The sequence below is a fragment of the Sciurus vulgaris genome (assembly GCF_902686455.1).
Source record: "Sciurus vulgaris genome assembly, chromosome: 1".
Taxonomy (NCBI): domain Eukaryota; kingdom Metazoa; phylum Chordata; class Mammalia; order Rodentia; family Sciuridae; genus Sciurus; species Sciurus vulgaris.
Genome location: NC_136461.1, coordinates 88556057 through 88579699, shown reverse-complemented (window position 1 = coordinate 88579699; position 23643 = coordinate 88556057). Strand labels below are relative to the sequence as shown.

The 23643-nt window shown below is 41.8% G+C and overlaps 1 protein-coding gene across 23 annotated transcripts in view; it reads left to right on the top strand.

Annotated features, from left to right (window-relative positions):
- LOC306644014 (uncharacterized protein) overlaps positions 1-22181 on the top strand; it is a 55961-nt gene extending 33780 nt beyond the window's left edge. For 10 of the 23 annotated variants that reach the window (XM_079110483.1, XM_079110486.1, XM_079110475.1 and 7 more), the window contains 18 exons: positions 5053-5192; positions 6045-6096; positions 6794-6948; positions 8301-8349; positions 9250-9401; positions 10220-10429; positions 11242-11290; positions 12087-12238; positions 13000-13209; positions 14022-14070; positions 14867-15018; positions 15780-15989; positions 16802-16850; positions 17637-17788; positions 18533-18742; positions 19537-19585; positions 20372-20523; positions 21363-22180. In XM_079110483.1, the coding sequence (XP_078966609.1) occupies positions 5053-5192; positions 6045-6096; positions 6794-6948; positions 8301-8349; positions 9250-9401; positions 10220-10429; positions 11242-11290; positions 12087-12238; positions 13000-13209; positions 14022-14070; positions 14867-15018; positions 15780-15989; positions 16802-16850; positions 17637-17788; positions 18533-18742; positions 19537-19585; positions 20372-20523; positions 21363-21622 (2452 nt within the window). In that variant the 3' untranslated portion in view covers positions 21623-22180. Of the gene's footprint in view, positions 1-5052; positions 5193-6044; positions 6097-6793; positions 6949-8300; positions 8350-9249; positions 9402-10219; positions 10430-11241; positions 11291-12086; positions 12239-12999; positions 13210-14021; positions 14071-14866; positions 15019-15779; positions 15990-16801; positions 16851-17636; positions 17789-18532; positions 18743-19536; positions 19586-19772; positions 19916-20371; positions 20524-21362 lie in introns of all 23 variants that reach the window. The other 13 variants (XM_079110476.1, XM_079110497.1, XM_079110496.1 and 10 more) reach the window with 13 other exon arrangements.
- The last annotated feature ends 1462 nt before the right edge of the window (positions 22182-23643 follow it).

The following is a 23643-nucleotide window of genomic DNA, read 5'->3' as shown; positions in this document are numbered from 1 at the left end:
AGAAAATTGTATTTATTTGCATTTGTGTCCGTGTCCTCTATACTGTACCATTGATCTACCTTCCTGTTTTGGTGCCAATACCAGGCCGTTCTTGTTACTATTGCTTTGTAGTATAGTTGAAGTTCTGGTATTGCGATAACCCCTGTTTCATTCTTCCTGCTAAGGATTGCTTTAGCTATTCTGGGTTTCTTATTCTTCCAGATGAATTTTATGATTGCTTGCTCTGTTTCTGTAAGGCACGTCATTGGGATTTTAATTGGAATTGCATTGAATCTGTATAGCACTTTTGGTAGTATGGCCATTTTGACAATATTAATTCTGCCTATCCAAGAACATGGGAGATCTTTCCATCTTCTAAGGTCTTCCTCAATTTCTTTCTTCAATGTTTTGTAGTTTTCATTGTAGAGATCCTTTACCTCTTTGGTTAGAGTGATTCCCAAGTCTTTTATTTTTTTTGAGGCTATTGCAAATGGAGTTGTTTTCCTCATTGCCTTTCAGCTGTTTCATTGCTGGCATATAAAAATGCTGTAGAACTAAGTGTGTTGATTTTATAGCCTGCTGTTTTGCTGAATTCATTGATGAGGTCTAGAAGTTTCCTGGAGGAGTTTTTTGGATCCTCTAAATATAGAATCATGTCCTCAGCAAACAGTGACAGCTTAAGTTCCTCTTTTCCTATTTGTATCCCTTTAATTTCTTTAGTCTGTCTAATTTCTCTGGTTAGAGTTTTGAAGACAATGTTGAATAGAAGTGGTGAAAGAGGACATCCCTGTCTTGTTACTGTTTTAAAGGGGGGTTTCAGTTTTTCTCCATTAAGAATGATGTTGGCCATGGGCTTAGCATAAATAGCCTTTACAATGTTCAGGTATGTTCCTACTTTCCCTATTTTTTCTAGTGTTTTGAGCATGTAGGGATGTTGTATTTTGTTGAATGCTTTTTCTGCATCAATTGAAATAACCATATGATACTTATCCTTAAGTCTATTGACATGATGGATTATGTTTATTGATTTCCGGATGTTAAACCATCCTTGCATTCCAGGGATGAACCCCAGTTGATCGTGGTGCACAATCTTCTTAATGTGTTTTTGGATACGGTTTGCCAATATTTTGTTAAGGATCTTTGCATCTATATTCATCAAGGATATTGGTCTAAAATTTCCTTTCCTTGATGTGTCTTTTCCTGGTTTGGGTATGAAGGTGATATTAGCTTCATAGAATGAGTTTGGTAGGGTACCCTCCTCTTCTATTTCCTGAAATACTTTGATAAGTATTGGAATGAGTTCTTCTCCTTAGGTCTTATATAACTTGGCTGAGAATCCGTCTGGTCCTGGGCTTTTCTTGGATGGTAGGTTTTCAATGGCTTCCTCTATTTCATTGCTTGATATTGATCTGTTTAAATTGTGTATATCTTCCTGGTTCAATTTGGGAGGAGCATATGTTTCTAGCAATTTGTGAATGTCTTCGGTACTTTCTATTTTATTGGAATACAATTTTCAAAGTAGCTTCTCATTATGTTCTGTATCTCTGTGTCATGATATTTCCTTTTTCATCACGAAATTTATTAATTTGAGTTTTCTCTCCTTCTCTTTGTTAGTGTGGCTAAGGGTTTTCTGTTTTGTTTACTTTTCAAAGAACCAACTTTTTGTTTTGTCAATTTTGTGAATTGTTTCTTTTGTTTCAATCTCATTGATTTCAGGTCTGATTTTAATTATTTCCTGTCTTCTACTACTTTTGCTGTTATTCTGTTCTTCTTTTTCTAGGGCTTTGTGCTGTAATGTTAGGTCATTTAGTTATTGACTTTTCATTCTTTTGTGGAATGAGCTCCATGCAACAAATTTTCCTCTTAGTACTGCTTTCATAGTGTCCCAGAGATTTTGACATGTTGTATCGTCATTCTCATGGACCTCTAAGAATTTTTTTTATCTCCTCCCTGATGTTTTCTGTTATCCATGTTTCATTCAATAATATTATTTAGTCTCCAGGTGTTGGAGTAATTTCCCTTTTTTATTTTGTCATTGATTTCTATTCTCAGTCCATTATGATCTGATGGAACACAGGGCAATATCTCTATTTTTTTTGCATTTCCTAAGGGCTGCTTTGTGGCATAACATATAGTCTGTTTTTGAGAAGGTTCCATGTGCTGCTGAGAAGAAAGTGAATCCGCTCGATGATGGATAGAGTTTTCTATATATGTCTATTAAGTCTAGGTTATTGATTGTGTTATTGAGTTCTATGGTTTCTTTGGTTGGATTTTGTTTGGAAGATCTATCTAGTGGTGACAGCGGTGCATTAACTCACCCAGAATTATTGTGTTGTGGTCTGTGTGATTCCTGAAATTGAGAAGGATTTGTTTGATGTACAGGGATGCACCATTGTTTGGGGCATAAATATTTACTATCGTTATGTCTTTCTGATTTATGGTTCCCTTGAGCAGTATGAAATGTCCTCCTTTATCCCTTCTGACTAACTTTGGCTTGAAGTCCACTTTATCTGATATAAGGATGGAAACCCCCGCTTTTTTACTGAGTTCATGTCCGTGGTAGTTTTCTTCCCATCCTTTCACCTTTAGTCTGTGGATGTCTTTTTCTATGAGATGAGTCTCTTGCAGGCAGCATGTTGTTGGGTCTTTCTTTTGAATCCATTCTGCCAGTCTATGTCTTTTGATTGATGAGTTCATGCCATTAACATTCAGGGTTATTATTGAGATATGATTTGTATTCCCAGTCGTTTGGCTTATTTTTGGTTTTTAAGTTGGCTTGGTTTATCCTTTGAGTGGTTTTTCTCTAAGGTAGTTCCTCCCTTTGCTGGCCTCCATTGTTGTTTTACATTTCCTCCTCATGGAATATTTTGTTGAGAACATTCTGTAGTGCAGGCTTTCTATTTGTAAATTCTTCTAACTTTTCTTTATCATGGAAGGATTTTATTTCATCTTTAAATCTGAAGGTTAGTTTTGCTGAGTATAGGATTCTTGGTTGGCAACCATGTTCTTTCAGAGCTTGAAATGCATTGTTCCAGGCCCTTCTAGCTTTTAGGGTCTGGGTTGAGAAGTCTGCTGCTATCCGTATTGGTCTCCTCCTATATGTAATCTGATGCTTTTCTCTCGTGGCCTTCCTATCTATTTTGAATATTAGGCATTTTCATTATAATGTGCCTTGGTATGGACCTGCTGTGATTTGGTGTTCTGTAAGCCTCTTGTATTTGATTTTCCATTTCATTCTTCAGGTTTGGGAAATTTTCTGATATAATTTCATTGAATAGGTTGTTCATTCCTTTGGTTTGTATTTCTGTGCCTTCCTCATTCCCAATAATTCTTAAATTTGGTCTTTTCATGATGTCCTATAGTTCTTGGAGACTCTGTTCATGATTTCTTACCATCTTCTCTTTGTGGGCGACTTTATTTTCAAGATTAAATATTTTGTCTTCATTGTCTGAGGTTCTGTCTTCCAAGTGGTTAGTCTTTTGGTGATACTTTCCATTGAATTTTTTATTTGTTATATTGTTTGCTTCATTTCAAGGATTTCCATTTGTGGTTTTTTTTGTTTTTTGTTTTTTTTTTTGAGAATGTCTCTATGTTGAAATGATCTTTTGCTTCTTGCAGGTGCTCTTTCAGCTTATTGGTATTATCATTCATTGCCTGCATTTGCTCTCTTATCTCATCCTTTGCTTCATGAATCATCTTAATCATGTATAATCTGAAGTCCTTTTCTGACATTTCTTCTAACATACTGTCATTGGATTCTATTAATATAGAACTTAGATTTTTTTGGATCATTTTCTTCCCTTGTTTGTTCATGTTGTTCATGTATCTTCCCCTCTAGCAGTACAGATCTGGGGTATTGCAGATTTCCCCCTATAGGCTTATAGTGGCCCTATATGTTTCCAAAACCCTTTCTTTAAGGGGAGATCAATATTAGCAGTGCCCAAATCAGACACTATGCAATCCTAGACCAAATAGCCCCTGTGAGGACAATAACAAAATTGTCATAATAAACAGAATGAGTTCAAATATTATCTTCAGTAAAACAAACAGATTTGCAATAAGGTCTGCAGTTTCAAATGGAGGACAAAGAGGATGCAGAGGGATGTAGAATGTGGCTGTTAATGGGATAAGAAAAGATTATACAGAACTTCTAGATAATAGAAAGGGTGAGAGTGTAATCAAAAGAAATTGGATGTTAGCATGCAGAAAAGGGAGAAAGAGACTCTGAGGGAACAGGTAAACAAAAGGAAAAGAGAGCAAGAAAAGTAAAGAAATAAAAACTTAAACTTTTTCAATAAGGAGAAAAAAGAAAATCTACAGTATAACACTCACATAGTAATGAAACCTCCCAGAGTTCAGTGGCCTGATGCTTGAGAGGTACCTGACAATGAGCTTCAAGCCTCCAGCAGGCATCTCAGGATGGGTTTTGCCCCACCTAAAGATCAGAGCTACGGCCTCCAGGATTATCCAAGATGGCCACTCTGGCTTCGAATTGTGTTGGCAAATGGGGAGCTGCAGCTCAGGGTGTGGCCATGGTCCGCTGGAGGTCCTGGAGGCGGGGTGCGGTTGGTCAGGCAGGGGTCCTGGAGGCCAGGTGTGTTTGGTGTGGTTGCAGGATCCTGGAGGCCGGTTATAATTAGTCGGTCTGGGGTCCTAGTGATAGTGCGCAGTCAGTTGGTCTGGGGGTCCTGGCGGTGGAGAGCAGTCAGTCGATGTGAGGTCCCCAGAGGCAGGGAGTGATGGGTCGGGCTGAGGGATACTGGAGATGGGGCTCAGTCAGTCCGGCCAGGGGTCCTACAGGGCCTGGCTGTTGTCTCAAAATGGAGGCAGCCATGTGTAATCAAACCTGCAGGTACTGTAACAGTGAACTTCCAGGCAACAGCAGGCAGCTGGTGCTCCACTAGTGGTTGGCGATCACTATGCTAACTGTTGTCGGTCGATCTGGAGGTGAACCTCGTGTGTTGGGTGATGGATAGGTGTAAGGCAGGCGATGGACAGGCGAGAGGCAGGCAAATGGCCACATGGGACTCTTATGTTTAATCCTTTTGGTTTAATTGTATTCTATCCCACTAGGCTGAGCAAAGCAGGACAGGAGGAGGAGGAAGTGAAAGAAAATCTGCAGGACTCATTGGATGAGGGCCATAAGTCTTCCTTCAGTCACTGTAAATTGTCAGATATCCACCAGCCTCTCTGCTATGGTGCCGATCTGTTGGGTGAGCATGAAGTCTCCACTTCTCTAGACATAGCTCATCAGTATTCCATTAAAAGAAAAATGTAGCCCTAGCAGTCATACTTCTGAGGGTCCAATGGCATATTCAAGATGGTAAACCTAGGACTAACAGGAGTCAGGAAGTTGCAGAGCTATAACCTGTTCAGAGGCACTGTTGATATTTGTGCATAACAGGGGTCTGCATGACCTCATTCTTCCAGCCTGGGATACTGATCTCTTCTATAATATTTTTGCTACTGTTTGATCCTACACAGAGAGAGTACTTTGAGGATTAGTGACTGTCCAAATAGGTTACTATCTTGAATATATCACTGGAGATACTGTTGACATGATCCCTTGTGAATGTGTTTGGAATTTTTCCTGAAGGCATGACTTTGACCTTGGCACTCTTTGTCCCCTTTATTTGAAAGTATCCTGTTCTCTCTGTAGCATGAAAGATCTTTCCTCTTGGAGAGTCTGCAATTCCATTCATCAGTTTAGTCTCAGTATATAATCTCAACTCAAGCACACTTAATCACACATCTGATGGAATAAGGTCTGAGTTTTGACGAAACTTTTCCAACAGCCACTCTTTAGTGTTTCCTGATTATTTGAATAAAGAAGAGTTTTAACTGATTATGCAATTTAGCACAGAATATGATGGAACCATCTTCCCAGGAAGCCTTCCATTTCTCAGAATCTGACACAGCTGAGATATCCTCAAGTGTTTCTCACAGAGAATCCTTTTCCCATGCCAAGAATGCTCAACACACCCTGTGCATAAATTGGCAGAGAGTTGGTAATGGGGCATAAGTAGGATTTTGTTGTGAGTGTTCCTGTCTAAATGTATTTGCAGAAAGTCAACATAATCAGAAGCAAGTGGAAGAGGAAGAGGCAACAGACCACAGGTGAATCTGAAGGCAAGGGCGACATGGAGATCTCAGGTCCAGGGGAATGTAGAAAGTGCTGACTATGTCTGTTTCATCTATTCTGCTAAACAGATAGTGGGTCTGTTTTTCTTCATGATTCTTTTGGTTGCTAGAGGCAGTCTGAATAAGATGAACTCAAGTCAGGTTTTCCTACACTCAGGGTGAACCATTGCACTTTCCTGTACAGGGAAATTGGAAGGATTCCCTTCTTTTGCTTTCATGCTGGCCATGAGTTTTTTTGGCTGTGATAACCTAGTAGCCAATGTGAACAGATCCAAGAAAATTCAAGTTACATCACAGTATTGAAACAAGGTCTAGAATAGCCATGATCATTTGGAGTCAGTAACACTTCAAGAAACAATGTACTAGAAGCCTGCATGAAAGTGGAATAAAGTGCACATATGGCTGTCATTGTGGGAAAGCCGAGTCTCCTTATCAGCATATTTTCTGGCCAGTGATTGACCACTTCCTGCCCTCTCTCCAGCTCTGTACCCATCTTCTCAAAGTCCCGTGAAAGTCACATTCTGACCTCGACAGGGTTACTTTGATCCTCCAGTTTGAAGAGCTAGCCACACTTTCTTCTCATATAGGAACCCTGTCATAACCTGCTGAGCAGTTGTGAAGTCCATCCTTTTTGTTTTTTAACGTTCTTTTCTCCTTACATACCTGGACTCAGGATGGAATCACAAGAGAGTGAGGAAATGGATGAAGGGCTGCTGGACCCATTGGATGAGATGGATTTGACTCCTTCCAGTTGCCACAACTTGCCTGACTCTCACCAAACTCCCAAGAGTCCCTCCTCCCTCTCTGAAGAACACGTGGATGTGGATAGTAAGTACATCACTTCCAAGGAGAATAAGGCTCCTGATGGCTTCCCGGGAAGTCTCCCTCTTCTTTAAACTCAGCCCTCTCCTCTGTGTGGATAGAGGGATCTCCCTGCAGGCAGGTCCTGTAGTTACTTGTTGATTTCAGTCAAACGGTAGGACCAGGTTTGAAACACAGACATCAGGTGGGTCATGCTTCTTGCACTCTTCCTGTTTCTAGGCACACCCCTCCTCCTCGGCACTCACTGGCTAATGCAGGATGTGAAGCAATGCAGGCTGGGTGAGGAGAATAAAGGTGCACTGACAAGCACTGATAGTTCTGCCACATGCAGATGCCGTGACTTCTGTTTAACATTCTGTTCTACAGTGGGACCGCTCCTCCATCTGTCCTGCTAAATGTCAAGTGTGAATACTTTCTGGGTCTTTCTGACTGTCCAAGATTATGTTAATTTCACATGTATTTTGGGAGATGGTATCATGGTGCCTGGGTTCTGGACTCCAGTACCATCCTCTCATACCCTGTGTGTGGAATTTTCCCTGATGGGAATGCTACAGCCTCTGACCTGTAGAATCCATAAATGGTCAAGATATCTATGCCCTGGGGAGCACCAAGTACTCTTTGGCTTGTTAGACTTTGTATATTGTACCAAAATGTAATATGAGCATTTATTCTCATCTGAACCAAAGTGTCTAATACTCCACCCCTCCAGTAGTAACATTTCACCAGCTGTCCTGGATTCTACATCACAGTTCAGGACATCACAGAATGACTTATTGGAAGTGTTTCATTTTGCTTTCATTAAAATGCTAGAATCAGGTGGTAGAAATATTGGTTCATCCCAGAAGAGTTTGCAAAGAGGAATTTCCCTCTACTGCCAGGGTCAACACTGAGATCTTTAACAGTCCCTAATATTGAGGGAAATGAGGCTGAGGGATTTGAATCCTCTTCTTAGTGAATGGAACTGGTTCTATTTGAGAATTATGAGGGAGCACAGAGCCACTAAGGTTGTGAAAGAACGTTGTGGAAGTAAGAAAAGTTCAGCTAGTGAAATCCAGAAGAAGCTGAACACGTATGCAGGGATTAGGAGATCAAAATGCATTTTGACTTTAACCATTTAAGTGAAGGAAAAGTATGCCATGAAAATAATCAACCCATAAGAGACATTGTGTATAATGGATCAGCATAGCATAAAAACCATTTCTTTAAACTCAGCATGTGAGTTCTTTCAATATAATTCCCTTAAGTGCTCCCTGAATCTAGCATATATAAATTATGTCTTCTTCTGAGGCAGTTGTCTCTATTGGAGAGAGTGACATGGAATTATTTAATGATGTCTTCATTTCTGCATATTTTTACAGAATCCCATGAAAATGGGGTTGATAATGAAGAGGAGTCACTGGATTGCAGGTAACAATGAATGATCATGGGCTAGAAAGCATGGGTAAAATAAAGGGGGTACAGGATTCTAAAACTACAGAGCATGAGGACAAATGTAGTAACAGATTTATTTTCTTTTTCCTTGCGGTGCTGGGTATTGAACCCAGGGACTTGTGCTTGCAAGACAAGCACTCTACCAACTGAGCTATCTCCCCAGCCCGGTAACAGATTTCGTAACCAAAGGTGTAGTAGGACTCTTAAATGCAGTGAAGTTGTTGACTCAATCAAAGATGATGGAACGCATTTGCAAGGGTTTCGGTTTTCTTTATGGTATTGTAAGGTGGAGTCTGATCAAGGGGAACAGAGCAGCCTTGGGCACTACTTGCTCTTAAAGAAATGCAGTAACCTCTTGGTAAGGGCTAGTGTCAGGATGACACCCAAAAATGATTTCTCTACTGCAGGACTGAGATCAAGGGGAGGTAAGCCATGAAAAGAAAAGTAGACAAATAAATGTTATGTCATGTGATAATATTGACATTAAAAGAAGGTGGAATGTCTCTTGAAATCATAAATTCAGGACACTATTGACAAGACACCAGTATCTAAAATTCAACATCATTTACGTAGATATTGACTTGCTATGTTTCTCATTGTGTCCTCCCTTGGTGACTGTAGGTTATAGGGGGACAGGAGCCTCCTTTCCCCATCAGCTTGTTATGTGGATAGTACACTGGCAACTGGTGTTTCTCCCTTTCTGTCTCATAGTGGGGCACCTAAACTATGTCCATAGGCTGAGAATGCTTTCTTAATCATTTTTGAAGGTGGGGTCCTTGTCCTGGGCCTCCACCATTCAGCCTTGATACAGGACCAGGGTGAGGTCTTGGCTTCTTAAAATACCTCAATTTCATGTGTTATTTGTCCCTATCTTAGGAGTCTCAATGGTGAAATGCCCGAGGAGAAAGAGGATGACCTCCGGCCAGTTGAAGAGTATTTTGCATCCTCTGGTCATGTTCATTCATCTGACTCAGTACAGCTTCCCCATTCAGATGAGACTAAAGTCGGCTCTGCCCTGGATGGAGCCAGTGAGTACTCTTGTGGTATTGCAGATGAGTCTAATTCATCTCCCCAGTACAGTGATTGCCTGTCTAACAGGGCATCTGGTTTTCAAATACACACACATCTCTCTCTCTCTCTCTCTCTCTCTCTCTCTCTCTCTCTCTCTCTCTCTCTCTCTCTCACTCTCATCTGTCTGTCTCTCTCTCTCTGTCTCTCTCTCTATCTCTATCTCACGCTCTCTGTCTCTCTCTCCCCCCCTTTTGTATATTATTTCCACGTGTTACTGACCATAAAATCAATTAACGTATTTTGCACTTCTTCACATAAATACTCATAATTTTGTGTTCATCAGATGGATCCACCACATGTAAGTCATATGTAGTAGTTATTGAGTAATAATGCATATATGTAAAAGAAGTCAAGGGTTGCAGTGGGATTTAAAATTTTCCAGGGGTGATTCTTCCCTAGTTCTCTCTTTTATAAGTTTTTTTCTTCTATTTTGATTTTGCCTGAAGTTTATGATCTCTTCCCTAATAAAAGTGCTTCAAGTATCCCTAGTGGCATTACTGCCTTACGTAACTGGGAGTTACATGTGTCAACTCCTTCCGTTTCTCCTGAATGTTTTCACAAATTGGAGGTGTGCTTGCCTCCTCTAAGGATTACCAGGACTGCATATGACAGAGGCAAGTACAGAATGGAAGGATCAGTCTCTATGCCATGCACACGAGTCTTGGACATTGTTGTGCGAGGCTGCTTTCTTGATTTGGTGAATCTCTGGGGTCAGTAGGTGTGTCACATAAGGGTCATAGAAAGTAACAGTTACTGTCTGTGGTTTTATTTTCAGAGGCACATTTGGGTACTCGACTTGAAGCGAGGAACCTTCTCAAGCTCGAGGGTGATGAGCGTGAAGGCTCAGCTGTGGAGATACATGGGTCTCAGGTGCCTATCCTCGTTGATTCATCCACCATCCTGACTGAGAAGATTCTCAAGAGAAAGCCACTACTCTTGAGCAAGTGGAGCATTGCCTGCAGATTCCCTGGCCTTCAAGCTTCAGGTAGAGTGGTGATCTGTTCTTGGCTCTGGGAAGCACTTTCCCATGTTAGCTCTCTCTATAAGTTCGTAGCTCCTTCTACTCTGATTCCTCTTCACCATTGGTTGTTTCCAAATGCAGCTGGAGACTGTCTAGTCCTGCCTCTAAATTCCATGGGCTTCCACCCTGACTGGGCCCTTCCTTCTCCATCTCCATCTCCTGTTTGCTCTCTGAACTCTGTTCTGCTCCCCCACCTGCTGTACTGATATTCCATGTAAGGGCACAGGAAATTCCAGCCGGATTGGGCTCCTAATCCTTTGAGGAGCATCTCTAAGACATAAGTGGTCTTCCCTGGAATCACACAGTCTAGGCCTTTTTGCCTTCTCTTGCCAACTTCCCTTGCTCCAGTGCCTCTTTCTTCTGGAAACGTGTCTTTCCTAAGTCACTGGCATATGGCTCCTTCTTGGACCCACCTTGGGAAACAAAACTTCAGTTAATCCTGGCTTCTCATCTTGGACAGACAGAGGAGTAGCATGAACACTGATGAGAAATAGCCCTGATGAGAAATAGCCCTGGTTTCAACCACTGAATTTCATTTGGACTCTAGGTGACAGATGCCAAGTGGTCTGGAGTTTTCTTCATTCCTTGACTCCCTGCATTTTTGAAGACAGGCTTTCTGTACACATTCCTGACCTGCATGGGAAGAACTTCCAAGGTTCCCTGCAGGTTCTTATTCCTGTCTAGCCAAGGTGACCGGAGAACCCCAATGGGCTTGACTTGGATCTGGTGAAATGGCACTGTTTACTGACTAGTGGATGTTTTTGAATTGTTTGCAGAGAACCATGAAAATGAACACGATGAAGAGGAAGATTCATTGAATTCCAGGTAACGACAAATATTCTGTGGATAATAAGAAAGGGTAAAATAAAGGGTTGAGGATGATCTGAAAGTTTAGACCACAAGGTCAATAGTAGCCACGTGTTTCCTGATCAAGGGTAAAGAAAGACACTCTGTTTGCGGTGTGATGTAGTCCTGTAGCAAGGTCATCTTTTCTCTCTGTCTTAAGGATAGAGGGAGTCTCACTAAGGGGTCCTGCACAGTCAGCGTTGGGCACTTCTTTCCCTTAAAGCAATCAGTTGTTATCTTTGTAAGTTCTGGAATCAGAATTAGAGGCATACCATCTTTCTACACACATGGCCTGAGGTCACGGACAGGTATGCCTTAGCAAGATAAGTACAAAGATCAAGAAGAGATGGGATTCTATCAAAAACCGGACAGAAAGAGTTCCAGAAGTCACAAGTTCTCTGGCACTCTGCATCACAGCAGGCTGTATTCACTGGCCAGCTATGTGTTGGTGTCAACATGAGTCATGCACAAGGTTGACCCACTGCTATGTTTCTTATTCTGTGCTCCCTGTGGCCTGTGCCTTATAGGTGGAGTGCAGCCTCCATTGCCCATCAGCCTGTTATGTGGACATTACCCTGGCCACTGGTGTCTCTCCCTTTCTCTCTCATTGCATGGCACCTGAACTATGTCCATGTGCTGAAAATGCTTTCTTGATCCTTTTTGAAGGTGGGGTCCTTGTTCTGGGCCTCCACCCTTCAGCTTTGAATCAGGACCAGGGTGAGGTCCTGGCATCTTAAACCACCTCGATTTCTTGTGTCATTTGTCCCTATCTCAGCAGTCTCAATGGTGAACTGCCCGAGGAGAAAGAGGATGACCTCGTGCCAGGTGAAGGGTATTTTGCATCCTCTGTTCATGCTCATTCATCTGACTCAGTACAGCTTCCCCCATCAGATGAGACTAACGTCAGCTCTGCCCTCAATGGAGCCAGTGAGTATTCCTATGGTGTTGCAGATGAATCCAATTCATCTCCCCAGTAAAGTGATGGCCTGCTGGTGTCTAACAGGGCATCTGGTTTTATAAAACACACACACACCTCTCTCTTTCTCATCTTTCTCTCTCTGTCCCTCATCTGTCTCTCTGTCTCTCTTTCTCTCTCTCTCTGTCTCTCTTTCTCCTCCTTTGTATAATATTTCCAGTTGTTACTGACCAGAATGTCAAAGTATTTTACAGTTGTTCACATAAACATTCAGAAGTTTGTGTTCATCAGATGGATCCACCATATGCAAGTCATATGCAGTAGTTATTTAGTAATAATGAATGTATGTAAAAGAAGTCAAGTGTCGCAGTGGGATTTAAAATTTCCGACTGGTGACTTCCCTAGTTCTTCTCTTTCATAAGTTTTTTCCTTCTGTTTTGATTTTGCCTGAATTTATGATCTCTTCCCTACTAAAAGCACTGCCAATATCCTCAGTGGTATTACTACTGCCTTACGTAACCGGAGTTACACGTGTCAACTCCTTCCATTTCTCCTGAATGGTTTCACAAATTGGAAGCGTGCTTGCCTCCTCTCAGGATTACCAGTACTGCATATGTCAGAGGCATGTGCAGAATGGAAGGATTGGTCACTATAACATGCACACGAGTATTGGACTTGGTTGTGCAAGGCTGCTTTCTTGATTTAGTGACCCTCTGGGGTCAGTAGGTGTGTCATAGAAAGTAACAGTTACTGTCTGTGGTTTTATTTTCAGTGGCACATTTGGGTGCTCACCTTGAAGCGAGGAACCTTCTCAAGCTCGAGGGTGATGAGCGTGAAGGCTCAGCTGTGGAGACACCTGGGTCTCAGGTGCCTAACCTTGTTGATGCGTCCACCATCCTCACTGAGAAGATTCTCAAGAGAAAGCCACTACTCTTGAGCAAGTGGAGCATTGCCTGCAGATTCCCTGGCCTTCAAGCTTCAGGTAGAGTGGTGATCTGTTCTTGGCTCTGGGAAGCAATTTCCTATGTTAGCTCTCTCTATAAGTTTGTAGCTCCTTCTATTCTGATTCCTCTTCACCATTGGTTGTTTACAAATGCAGCTGGAGACTGTCTAGTCCTGCCTCTAAATTCCATGGGCTTCCACCCTGACTGGGCCCTTCCTTCTCCATCTCCATCTCCTGTTTGCACTCTGAACTCTGCTCTGCTCCCCCACCTGCTGTACTGATATTCCACGTAAGGGCACAGGAAATTCCAGCCGGATTGGGCTCCTAATCCTTTGAGGAGCATCTCTAAGACATAAGTGGTCTTCCCTGGAATCACACAGTCTAGGCCTTTTTGCCTTCTCTTGCCAACTTCCCTTGCTCCAGTGCCTCTTTCTTTTGGAAACGTGTCTTTCCTAAGTCACTGGCATATGGCTCCTTCTTGGACCCACCTTGGGAAACAAAACTTCAGTTAATCCTGGCTTCTCATCTTGGACAGACAGAGGAGTAGCATGAACACTGATGAGAAATAGCCCTGATGAGAAATAGCCCTGGTTTCAACCACTGAACTTCATTTGGACTCTAGGTGACAGATGCCAAGTGGTCTGGAGTTTTCTTCATTCCTTGACTCCCTGCATTTTTGAAGACAGGCTTTCTGTACACATTCCTGACCTGCATGGGAAGAACTTCCAAGGTTCCCTGCAGGTTCTTATTCCTGTCTAGCCAAGGTGACCGGAGAACCCCAATGGGCTTGACTTGGATCTGGTGAAATGGCACTGTTTACTGACTAGTGGATGTTTTTGAATTGTTTGCAGAGAACCATGAAAATGAACACGATGAAGAGGAAGATTCATTGAATTCCAGGTAACGACAAATATTCTGTGGATAATAAGAAAGGGTAAAATAAAGGGTTGAGGATGATCTGAAAGTTTAGACCACAAGGTCAATAGTAGCCACGTGTTTCCTGATCAAGGGTAAAGAAAGACACTCTGTTTGCGGTGTGATGTAGTCCTGTAGCAAGGTCATCTTTTCTCTCTGTCTTAAGGATAGAGGGAGTCTCACTAAGGGGTCCTGCACAGTCAGCGTTGGGCACTTCTTTCCCTTAAAGCAATCAGTTGTTATCTTTGTAAGTTCTGGAATCAGAATTAGAGGCATACCATCTTTCTACACACATGGCCTGAGGTCACGGACAGGTATGCCTTAGCAAGATAAGTACAAAGATCAAGAAGAGATGGGATTCTATCAAAAACCGGACAGAAAGAGTTCCAGAAGTCACAAGTTCTCTGGCACTCTGCATCACAGCAGGCTGTATTCACTGGCCAGCTATGTGTTGGTGTCAACATGAGTCATGCACAAGGTTGACCCACTGCTATGTTTCTTATTCTGTGCTCCCTGTGGCCTGTGCCTTATAGGTGGAGTGCAGCCTCCATTGCCCATCAGCCTGTTATGTGGACATTACCCTGGCCACTGGTGTCTCTCCCTTTCTCTCTCATTGCATGGCACCTGAACTATGTCCATGTGCTGAAAATGCTTTCTTGATCCTTTTTGAAGGTGGGGTCCTTGTTCTGGGCCTCCACCCTTCAGCTTTGAATCAGGACCAGGGTGAGGTCCTGGCATCTTAAACCACCTCGATTTCTTGTGTCATTTGTCCCTATCTCAGCAGTCTCAATGGTGAACTGCCCGAGGAGAAAGAGGATGACCTCGTGCCAGGTGAAGGGTATTTTGCATCCTCTGTTCATGCTCATTCATCTGACTCAGTACAGCTTCCCCCATCAGATGAGACTAACGTCAGCTCTGCCCTCAATGGAGCCAGTGAGTATTCCTATGGTGTTGCAGATGAATCCAATTCATCTCCCCAGTAAAGTGATGGCCTGCTGGTGTCTAACAGGGCATCTGGTTTTATAAAACACACACACACCTCTCTCTTTCTCATCTTTCTCTCTCTGTCCCTCATCTGTCTCTCTGTCTCTCTTTCTCTCTCTCTCTGTCTCTCTTTCTCCTCCTTTGTATAATATTTCCAGTTGTTACTGACCAGAATGTCAAAGTATTTTACAGTTGTTCACATAAACATTCAGAAGTTTGTGTTCATCAGATGGATCCACCATATGCAAGTCATATGCAGTAGTTATTTAGTAATAATGAATGTATGTAAAAGAAGTCAAGTGTCGCAGTGGGATTTAAAATTTCCGACTGGTGACTTCCCTAGTTCTTCTCTTTCATAAGTTTTTTCCTTCTGTTTTGATTTTGCCTGAATTTATGATCTCTTCCCTACTAAAAGCACTGCCAATATCCTCAGTGGTATTACTACTGCCTTACGTAACCGGAGTTACACGTGTCAACTCCTTCCATTTCTCCTGAATGGTTTCACAAATTGGAAGCGTGCTTGCCTCCTCTCAGGATTACCAGTACTGCATATGTCAGAGGCATGTGCAGAATGGAAGGATTGGTCACTATAACATGCACACGAGTATTGGACTTGGTTGTGCAAGGCTGCTTTCTTGATTTAGTGACCCTCTGGGGTCAGTAGGTGTGTCATAGAAAGTAACAGTTACTGTCTGTGGTTTTATTTTCAGTGGCACATTTGGGTGCTCACCTTGAAGCGAGGAACCTTCTCAAGCTCGAGGGTGATGAGCGTGAAGGCTCAGCTGTGGAGACACCTGGGTCTCAGGTGCCTAACCTTGTTGATGCGTCCACCATCCTCACTGAGAAGATTCTCAAGAGAAAGCCACTACTCTTGAGCAAGTGGAGCATTGCCTGCAGATTCCCTGGCCTTCAAGCTTCAGGTAGAGTGGTGATCTGTTCTTGGCTCTGGGAAGCAATTTCCTATGTTAGCTCTCTCTATAAGTTTGTAGCTCCTTCTATTCTGATTCCTCTTCACCATTGGTTGTTTACAAATGCAGCTGGAGACTGTCTAGTCCTGCCTCTAAATTCCATGGGCTTCCACCCTGACTGGGCCCTTCCTTCTCCATCTCCATCTCCTGTTTGCACTCTGAACTCTGCTCTGCTCCCCCACCTGCTGTACTGATATTCCACGTAAGGGCACAGGAAATTCCAGCCGGATTGGGCTCCTAATCCTTTGAGGAGCATCTCTAAGACATAAGTGGTCTTCCCTGGAATCACACAGTCTAGGCCTTTTTGCCTTCTCTTGCCAACTTCCCTTGCTCCAGTGCCTCTTTCTTCTGGAAACGTGTCTTTCCTAAGTCACTGGCATATGGCTCCTTCTTGGACCCACCTTGGGAAACAAAACTTCAGTTAATCCTGGCTTCTCATCTTGGACAGACAGAGGAGTAGCATGAACACTGATGAGAAATAGCCCTGATGAGAAATAGCCCTGGTTTCAACCACTGAACTTCATTTGGACTCTAGGTGACAGATGCCAAGTGGTCTGGAGTTTTCTTCATTCCTTGACTCCCTGCATTTTTGAAGACATGCTTTCTGTACACATTCCTGACCTGCATGGGAAGAACTTCCAAGGTTCCCTGCAGGTTCTTATTCCTGTCTAGCCAAGGTGACCGGAGAACCCCAATGGGCTTGACTTGGATCTGGTGAAATGGCACTGTTTACTGACTAGTGGATGTTTTTGAATTGTTTGCAGAGAACCATGAAAATGAACACGATGAAGAGGAAGATTCATTGAATTCCAGGTAACGACAAATATTCTGTGGATAATAAGAAAGGGTAAAATAAAGGGTTGAGGATGATCTGAAAGTTTAGACCACAAGGTCAATAGTAGCCACGTGTTTCCTGATCAAGGGTAAAGAAAGACACTCTGTTTGCGGTGTGATGTAGTCCTGTAGCAAGGTCATCTTTTCTCTCTGTCTTAAGGATAGAGGGAGTCTCACTAAGGGGTCCTGCACAGTCAGCGTTGGGCACTTCTTTCCCTTAAAGCAATCAGTTGTTATCTTTGTAAGTTCTGGAATCAGAATTAGAGGCATACCATCTTTCTACACACATGGCCTGAGGTCACGGACAGGTATGCCTTAGCAAGATAAGTACAAAGATCAAGAAGAGATGGGATTCTATCAAAAACCGGACAGAAAGCGTTCCAGATGACACAAATTCTCTGGCACTCTGCAACACAGCAGGCTGTATTCACTGGCCAGCTATGTGTTGGTGTCAACATGAGTCATGCACAGGTTGACCCACTGCTATGTTTCTTATTTTGTGCTCCCTGTGGCCTGTGCCTTATAGGTGGAATGGAGCCTCCATTGCCCATCAGTGGACATTACCCTGGCCACTGGTGTCTCCCCCTTTCTCTCTCATTGCATGGCACCTGAACTTTGTCCATGGGCTGAGAATGCTTTCTTGATCCTTTTTGAAGGCGGGGTCCTTTTCCTGGGCCTCCACCCTTCAGCTTTGAATCAGGACCAGGGTGAGGCCCTGGCTTCTTAAACCATCTCGATTTCTTGTGTTATTTGTCCCTATCTCAGCAGTCTCAATGGTGAACTGCCCGAGGAGAAAGAGGATGACCTCGTGCCAGGTGAAGAGTATTTTGCATCCTCTGTTCATGCTCATTCATCTGACTCAGCACAGCTTCCCCCATCAGATGAGACTAAAGTCAGCTCTGCCCTCAATAGAACCAGTGAGTATTCCTATGGTGTTGCAGATGAATCTAATTCGTCTCCCTAGTAAAGTGATTCCCTGCTGGTGTCTAAGAAGACATTCTGCTTTTCAAACCCACACACACCTCTCTCTCTCCCTCTCTCTTTTTCTCTCTCTGTCTCTGAGTTTGTGCGTGTCTCTCTCCCCTCCCTTGTATATTATTTCTAGTTGTTTCTGACCAGAATGTCAATTAATTTACAGTTGTTTACATGAACATTCATAACTTTGTGTTCATCTGATGGATCCACCATATGTAAGCCATATGTAGTAGTTATTTAGTAATAATGCATATATGTAAAAAAAGTCAAGTGTCGCAGTGGAATTTAAAATTTCCCTCGGTGACTTTCCCTAGTTGTTCTCTTTCACATGTTTTTACCTTCTGTTTTGATTTTGCCTGACTTTTATGATCTCTTCCCTACTAGAAGCACTGCCAATATCGCTAGTGGTATTACTGCCTTACGTAACGGGGAGTTACACGTGTCAACTCCTTCCATTTCTCCTGAGTGTTTTCACAAATTAGAGGTGTGCTTGCCTCCTCTCAGGATTACCAGTACTGCATAAGTCAGCGGCATGTGCAGAATGGAAGGATCAGTCAGTATAACATGCACACTTGGACTTGGTTGTGCGAGGCTGCTCTCTTGATTTGGTGACCCTCTGGGGTCAGTAGGTATGTCACATAAGGGTCATAGAAAGTAACAGTTTCTGTTTGTGGTTTTATTTTCAGAGGCACATTTGGGTACTCGACTTGAAGCTTGGAACCCTCCCAAGCTCGAGGGTGATGAGCGTGAAGGCTCAGCTGTGGAGACACCTGGGTCTCAGGTGCCTATCCTCGTTGATGCGTCCACCATACTGAGTGAGAAGATTCTTAAGAGAAAGCCACTACTCTTGAGGAAGTGGAGCATTGCCTGCAGATTCCCTGGCCTTCAAGCTTCAGGTAGAGTGGTGATCTGTTCTTGGCTCTGGGAAGCACTTTCCCATGTTAGCTCTCTCTATAAGTCCGTAGCTCCTTCTACTCTGATTCCTCTTCACCATTGGTTGTTTCCAAATGCAGCTGGAGACTGTCTAGTCCTGCCTCTAAATTCCATGGGCTTCCACCCTGACTGGGCCCTTCCTTCTCCATCTCCATCTCCTGTTTGCTCTCTGAACTCTGCTCCGCTCCCCCACCTGCTGTCCTGATATTCCATGTAAGGGCACAGGAAAGTCCAGCCGGATTGGGCTCCTAATCCTTTGAGGAGCATCTCTCAGACTAAGTTGTCTTCCCTGGAATCAAACAGTCTAGGCCTTTTTGCCTTCTCTTGCCAACTTCCCTTGCTCCAGTGCCTCTTTCTTCTGGAAACGTGTCTTTCCTAAGTCACTGGCATGTGGCTCCTTTTTGGACCCACCTTGGGAAACAGAATTTCAGTTAATCCTGGCTTCTTGTCTTGGACAGACAGAGGAGTAGCATGAACACTGATGAGAAATAGCCCTGGTTTCAACCACTGAACTTCATTTGGACTCTAGGTGGCAGATGCCAAGTGGTCTGGAGTTGTCTTCATTCCTTGGCTCCCTGCATTTTCGAAGACAGGCTTTCTGTACACATTCCTGACCTGCATGGGAAGAACGTCAAGGTTCCCTGCAGGTTCTTATTCCTGTCTAGCCAAGGTGACCAGAGAACCCCAATGGGCTTGTCTTGGATCTGGTGAAATGGCTCTGTTTAGTGACTTTTGGATGTTTTTGAATTGTTTGCAGAGAACCATGAAAATGAACACGATGAAGAGGAAGATTCACTGAATTCCAGGTAACGACAAATAATCTGTGGATAATAAGAAAGGGTAAAATAAAGGGTTGAGGATGATCTGAGAGTTTAGACCATGAGGTCAAAAGTAGCCACGTGTTTCCTGATCAAGGATAAAGAAAGACACTGCTGTTTGCGGTACGATGGAGTCCTGTAGCAAGGTCATCTTTTCTCTCTGTCTTAAGGATAGAGGGAGTCTCACTAAGGGGTCCTGCACAGTCAGCGTTGGGCACTTCTTTCCCTTAAAGCAATCAGTTGTTATCTTTGTAAGTTCTGGAATCGGAATTAGAGGCATACCATCTTTCTACACTCATGGCCTGAGGTCACGGACAGGTATGCCTTAGCAAGATAAGTACAAAGATCAAGAAGAGATGGGATTCTATCAAAAACCGGATAGAAAGAGTTCCAGAAGTCACAAGTTCTCTGGCACTCTGCAACACAGCAGGCTGTATTCACTGGCCAGCTCTGTGTTGCTGTCAACATGAGTCACGCACAAGGTTGACCCACTGCTATGTTTCTTATTTTGTGCTCCCTGTGGCCTGTGCCTTACAGGTAGAGTGGAGCCTCCATTGCCCATCAGCTTGTTATGTGGACATTACCCTGGCCACTGGTGTCTCTCCCATTGCATGGCACCTGAACTATGTCTATGTGCTGAGAATTCTTTCTTGATCCTTTTTGAAGGTGGGGTCCTTCTCCTGGGCCTCCACCCTTCAGCTTTGAATCAGGACCAGGGTGAGGTCCTGGCATTTAAACCATCTTGATTTCATGTGCTATTTGTCCCTCTCTCAGCAGTCTCAATGGTGAACTGCCCGAGGAGAAAGAAGATGACCTCGTGCCAGGTGAAGGGTATTTTTCATCCTCTGTTCATGCTCATTCATCTGACTCAGTACAGCTTCCCCCATCAGATGAGACTAACGTCAGCTCTGCCCTCAATGGAGCCAGTGAGTATTCCTATGGTGTTGCAGATGAATCCAATTCATCTCCCCAGTAAAGTGATTGCCTGCAGTGTCTAACAGGGCATCTGCTTTTCTAACACACACACACACCTCTCTCTCTCTCACCCTCTCTCTCTCTCTCTCTCTGTCTCTCTGTCTCTCTCTCTCTCTCTCTCTCTCTGTCATCTGTCTCTGTCTCTCTGTCTCTCTGTCTCTCTCTCTCTGTCTCTCTCTCTCGCTCTCTCTCTCTCTCTCTCTCTCCCCTCCTTTGTAAATTATTTCCAGTTGTTACTGACCAGAATATTAAAGTATTTTACAGTTCTTCACATGAACATTCATAATTTTGTGTTCATCAGATGGATCCACCATATGTAAGCCATATGTAGTAGTTATTTAGTAATAATGCATATATATAAAAGTAGTCAAGCGTCGCAGTTGGTTTTAAAATTTCCAGCGGTGATTCTTCCCTCGTTTTTCTCTTTCACATTTTTTTTCCTTCTGTTTTGATTTTGCCTGAATTTATGATCTCTTCCCTACTAAAAGCACTGCCAATATCCTCAGTGGTATTACTGCCTTACGTAACCGGAGTTACACGTGTCAACTCCTTCCATTTCTCCTGAATGTTTTCACAAATTGGAAGCGTGCTTGCCTCCTCTCAGGATTACCAGTACTGCATATGTCAGCGGCTGTGCAGAATGGAAGGATCGGTCACTATAACATGCACAGGATTCTTGGACTTGGTTGTGCGAGGCTGCTTTCTTGATTTGGTGAACCTCTGGGTTCAGTAGGTGTGTCATATAAGGGTCATAGAAGGTAACAGTTTCTGTTTGTGGTTTTATTTTCAGAGGCACATTTGGGTACTCTACTTGAAGTGAAGAACCCTCCTGAGCTCAACAGTGATGAGTTTGAAAGCTCAGCTGTGGAAACACCTGGGTCTCAGGTGCCTATCCTCATTGATGCCACCACTGTCTTTACTGAGAAGATTCTCAAGAGAAAGCCATTACTCCTGAGCAAGTGGAGCGTTGCCTGCAGATTCCCTGGCTTTCAAGCTTTGGGTAGAGTTGTGCTCACTTCTGTTACTCTTGGAAGCACTTACTCATTTTAGCTCTCTATGTATGTTGCTCCATCTAATTGTGTCTTTGGTTTTTCAATATTTTGCTTTTCGTCATTTTTAAGGTGAGTAACAATCATCAGGACTACAGTTGGCATTCTGAATTATTCTTAAGATTTTCTTTCATATTTAAATATTTGATTAACTGAATGTTTAATACATGTGTGTTCATTGCTATGTAGCTTCACTTACAATAAATTAGAAAAGTTTATATTTTTGTCTCATCTATTTATGTGTTCACACTTTATATTTACTTTTCAAAACTTACAGTTCAAGTAGTATGCTCACCCTTTAAAGTTATAATACCATTCGATCTGTATAATTTTAATTACATGAATTAATGACTTTTAATATATATTGGTTTAAGAACCAGAAGAAAAAATCCTTCTTCATACTTTTTTATTCACATTTTCCCAGGTGAAAGGCTTCTTAATAATTCCCATTTTTCTAAGTTTTCAAATATATAATAAAATGACCAAATTCTCTAATATGTAAGATATGTATCCCTTGTTACTGATGGTTTTTTAAATGGAAGGATGTTATTAATATTATTATTTACACTTGATATTTTGACTTTTACAATTAAGAATAAATAAATTTTTAGGTAAATAAAATTGTTTAAACTTTATTACATGAGATAATTTATTTACAATGATGGAATGCTAAAATATCCCTGTTTGGCACACCGTCTGCCAAATTTGAAAACTTTGAACCGAAATATATTTACACAGTAGATATATTTGTAATTAGGTTAATACAAAGATGGTCTAAAATTCCTTTATTCTCTATCTTCTCATTGAGTACCAAGATACTAGCACTTTAAGTATCAGGTGTGATGCATAAGCGTGTAAAAATAATTTTGTTTCACCTGATAAAATGGAAGAGTATAACATGTTGAGTAAATTAAAACAAAATTTGTACACAGTAGCTTTCAAAAGATTTATAGAATTACATCGGCTATATATAATTGGCTTTGTATGTACTAATTTGGCTATATTTAATTAACACAATCAGCTACAGTTATTGAAAATTTTTTCTTTAAATTATAGTATATTTCTTTCATAAATGCTATTTAGAAATATAATTGGACCTTCTAACTAAAGGACAGAAGAAAAAGAAAATACTTAAAATATTTATTTCTCATTCTATTAATTTCTTATGCCTTTTAAATTTGTTATTATAAAAACAAAGGGGACTAATTTCAAAGACATTATGTCTTCTACAGTTTGATTAAACAATACCTGTTATTGTAAAATACCACCTTGTATTCCAAATTTCAAACTTCTCTTTAAAGGCCAAATTTGATTAATATGAATACATCATTGGCTATATTTTATTAACCACAGTAATTAGTACTGACATATTAATCATATTATTGTTTTCCAGATATGGAAGTCTTTAACATATTTGATTTATAGGGACGTGTTATTAAGCTGATACTCCCCAAACTAACATTTTCTTTAATGATCTCTTGCAAATTTATATAACAACAAATTAATTAATAAGTTAATTATAATATTTAATATTTCAAAATTAAATAAATATAAGTTGTACACTTCTTATATTACTTTCTACACTAAGAGGTAAACTTTAGAAGACATTCAGGAGATACTGGCTCATTTAAAGTCTAACAATATGGGTTAAGGAAGTATTTTGACACCCTCCCCCAAGAGGGAATGAAAGCTCTTGGCTTGTCTGTTTCATGTTTCAGATGTGCTATTAGATTATGCTACTTAATTTATATTAATCCAAAGAAATAATAAATGGAAGTTTTACAAAATAATATTCAGATAAAGTGGCTAAAGATGGTTTCAAGATTAAGGTAGTTTCCCTAGATTTTGTCAAGAGACCTACTTAAGAAAAATTAAATATACATGAAAAGAATTTTTTTTGAGGTTCTAAGAACTGTTATTAACATTTATTAAATCCTGTAAACTGCTTTCCATACATAAGCTCAGAGATATACATACTTTGTACATACACAGTTTTATTGTTAATTTTAAAGCTTATAATGT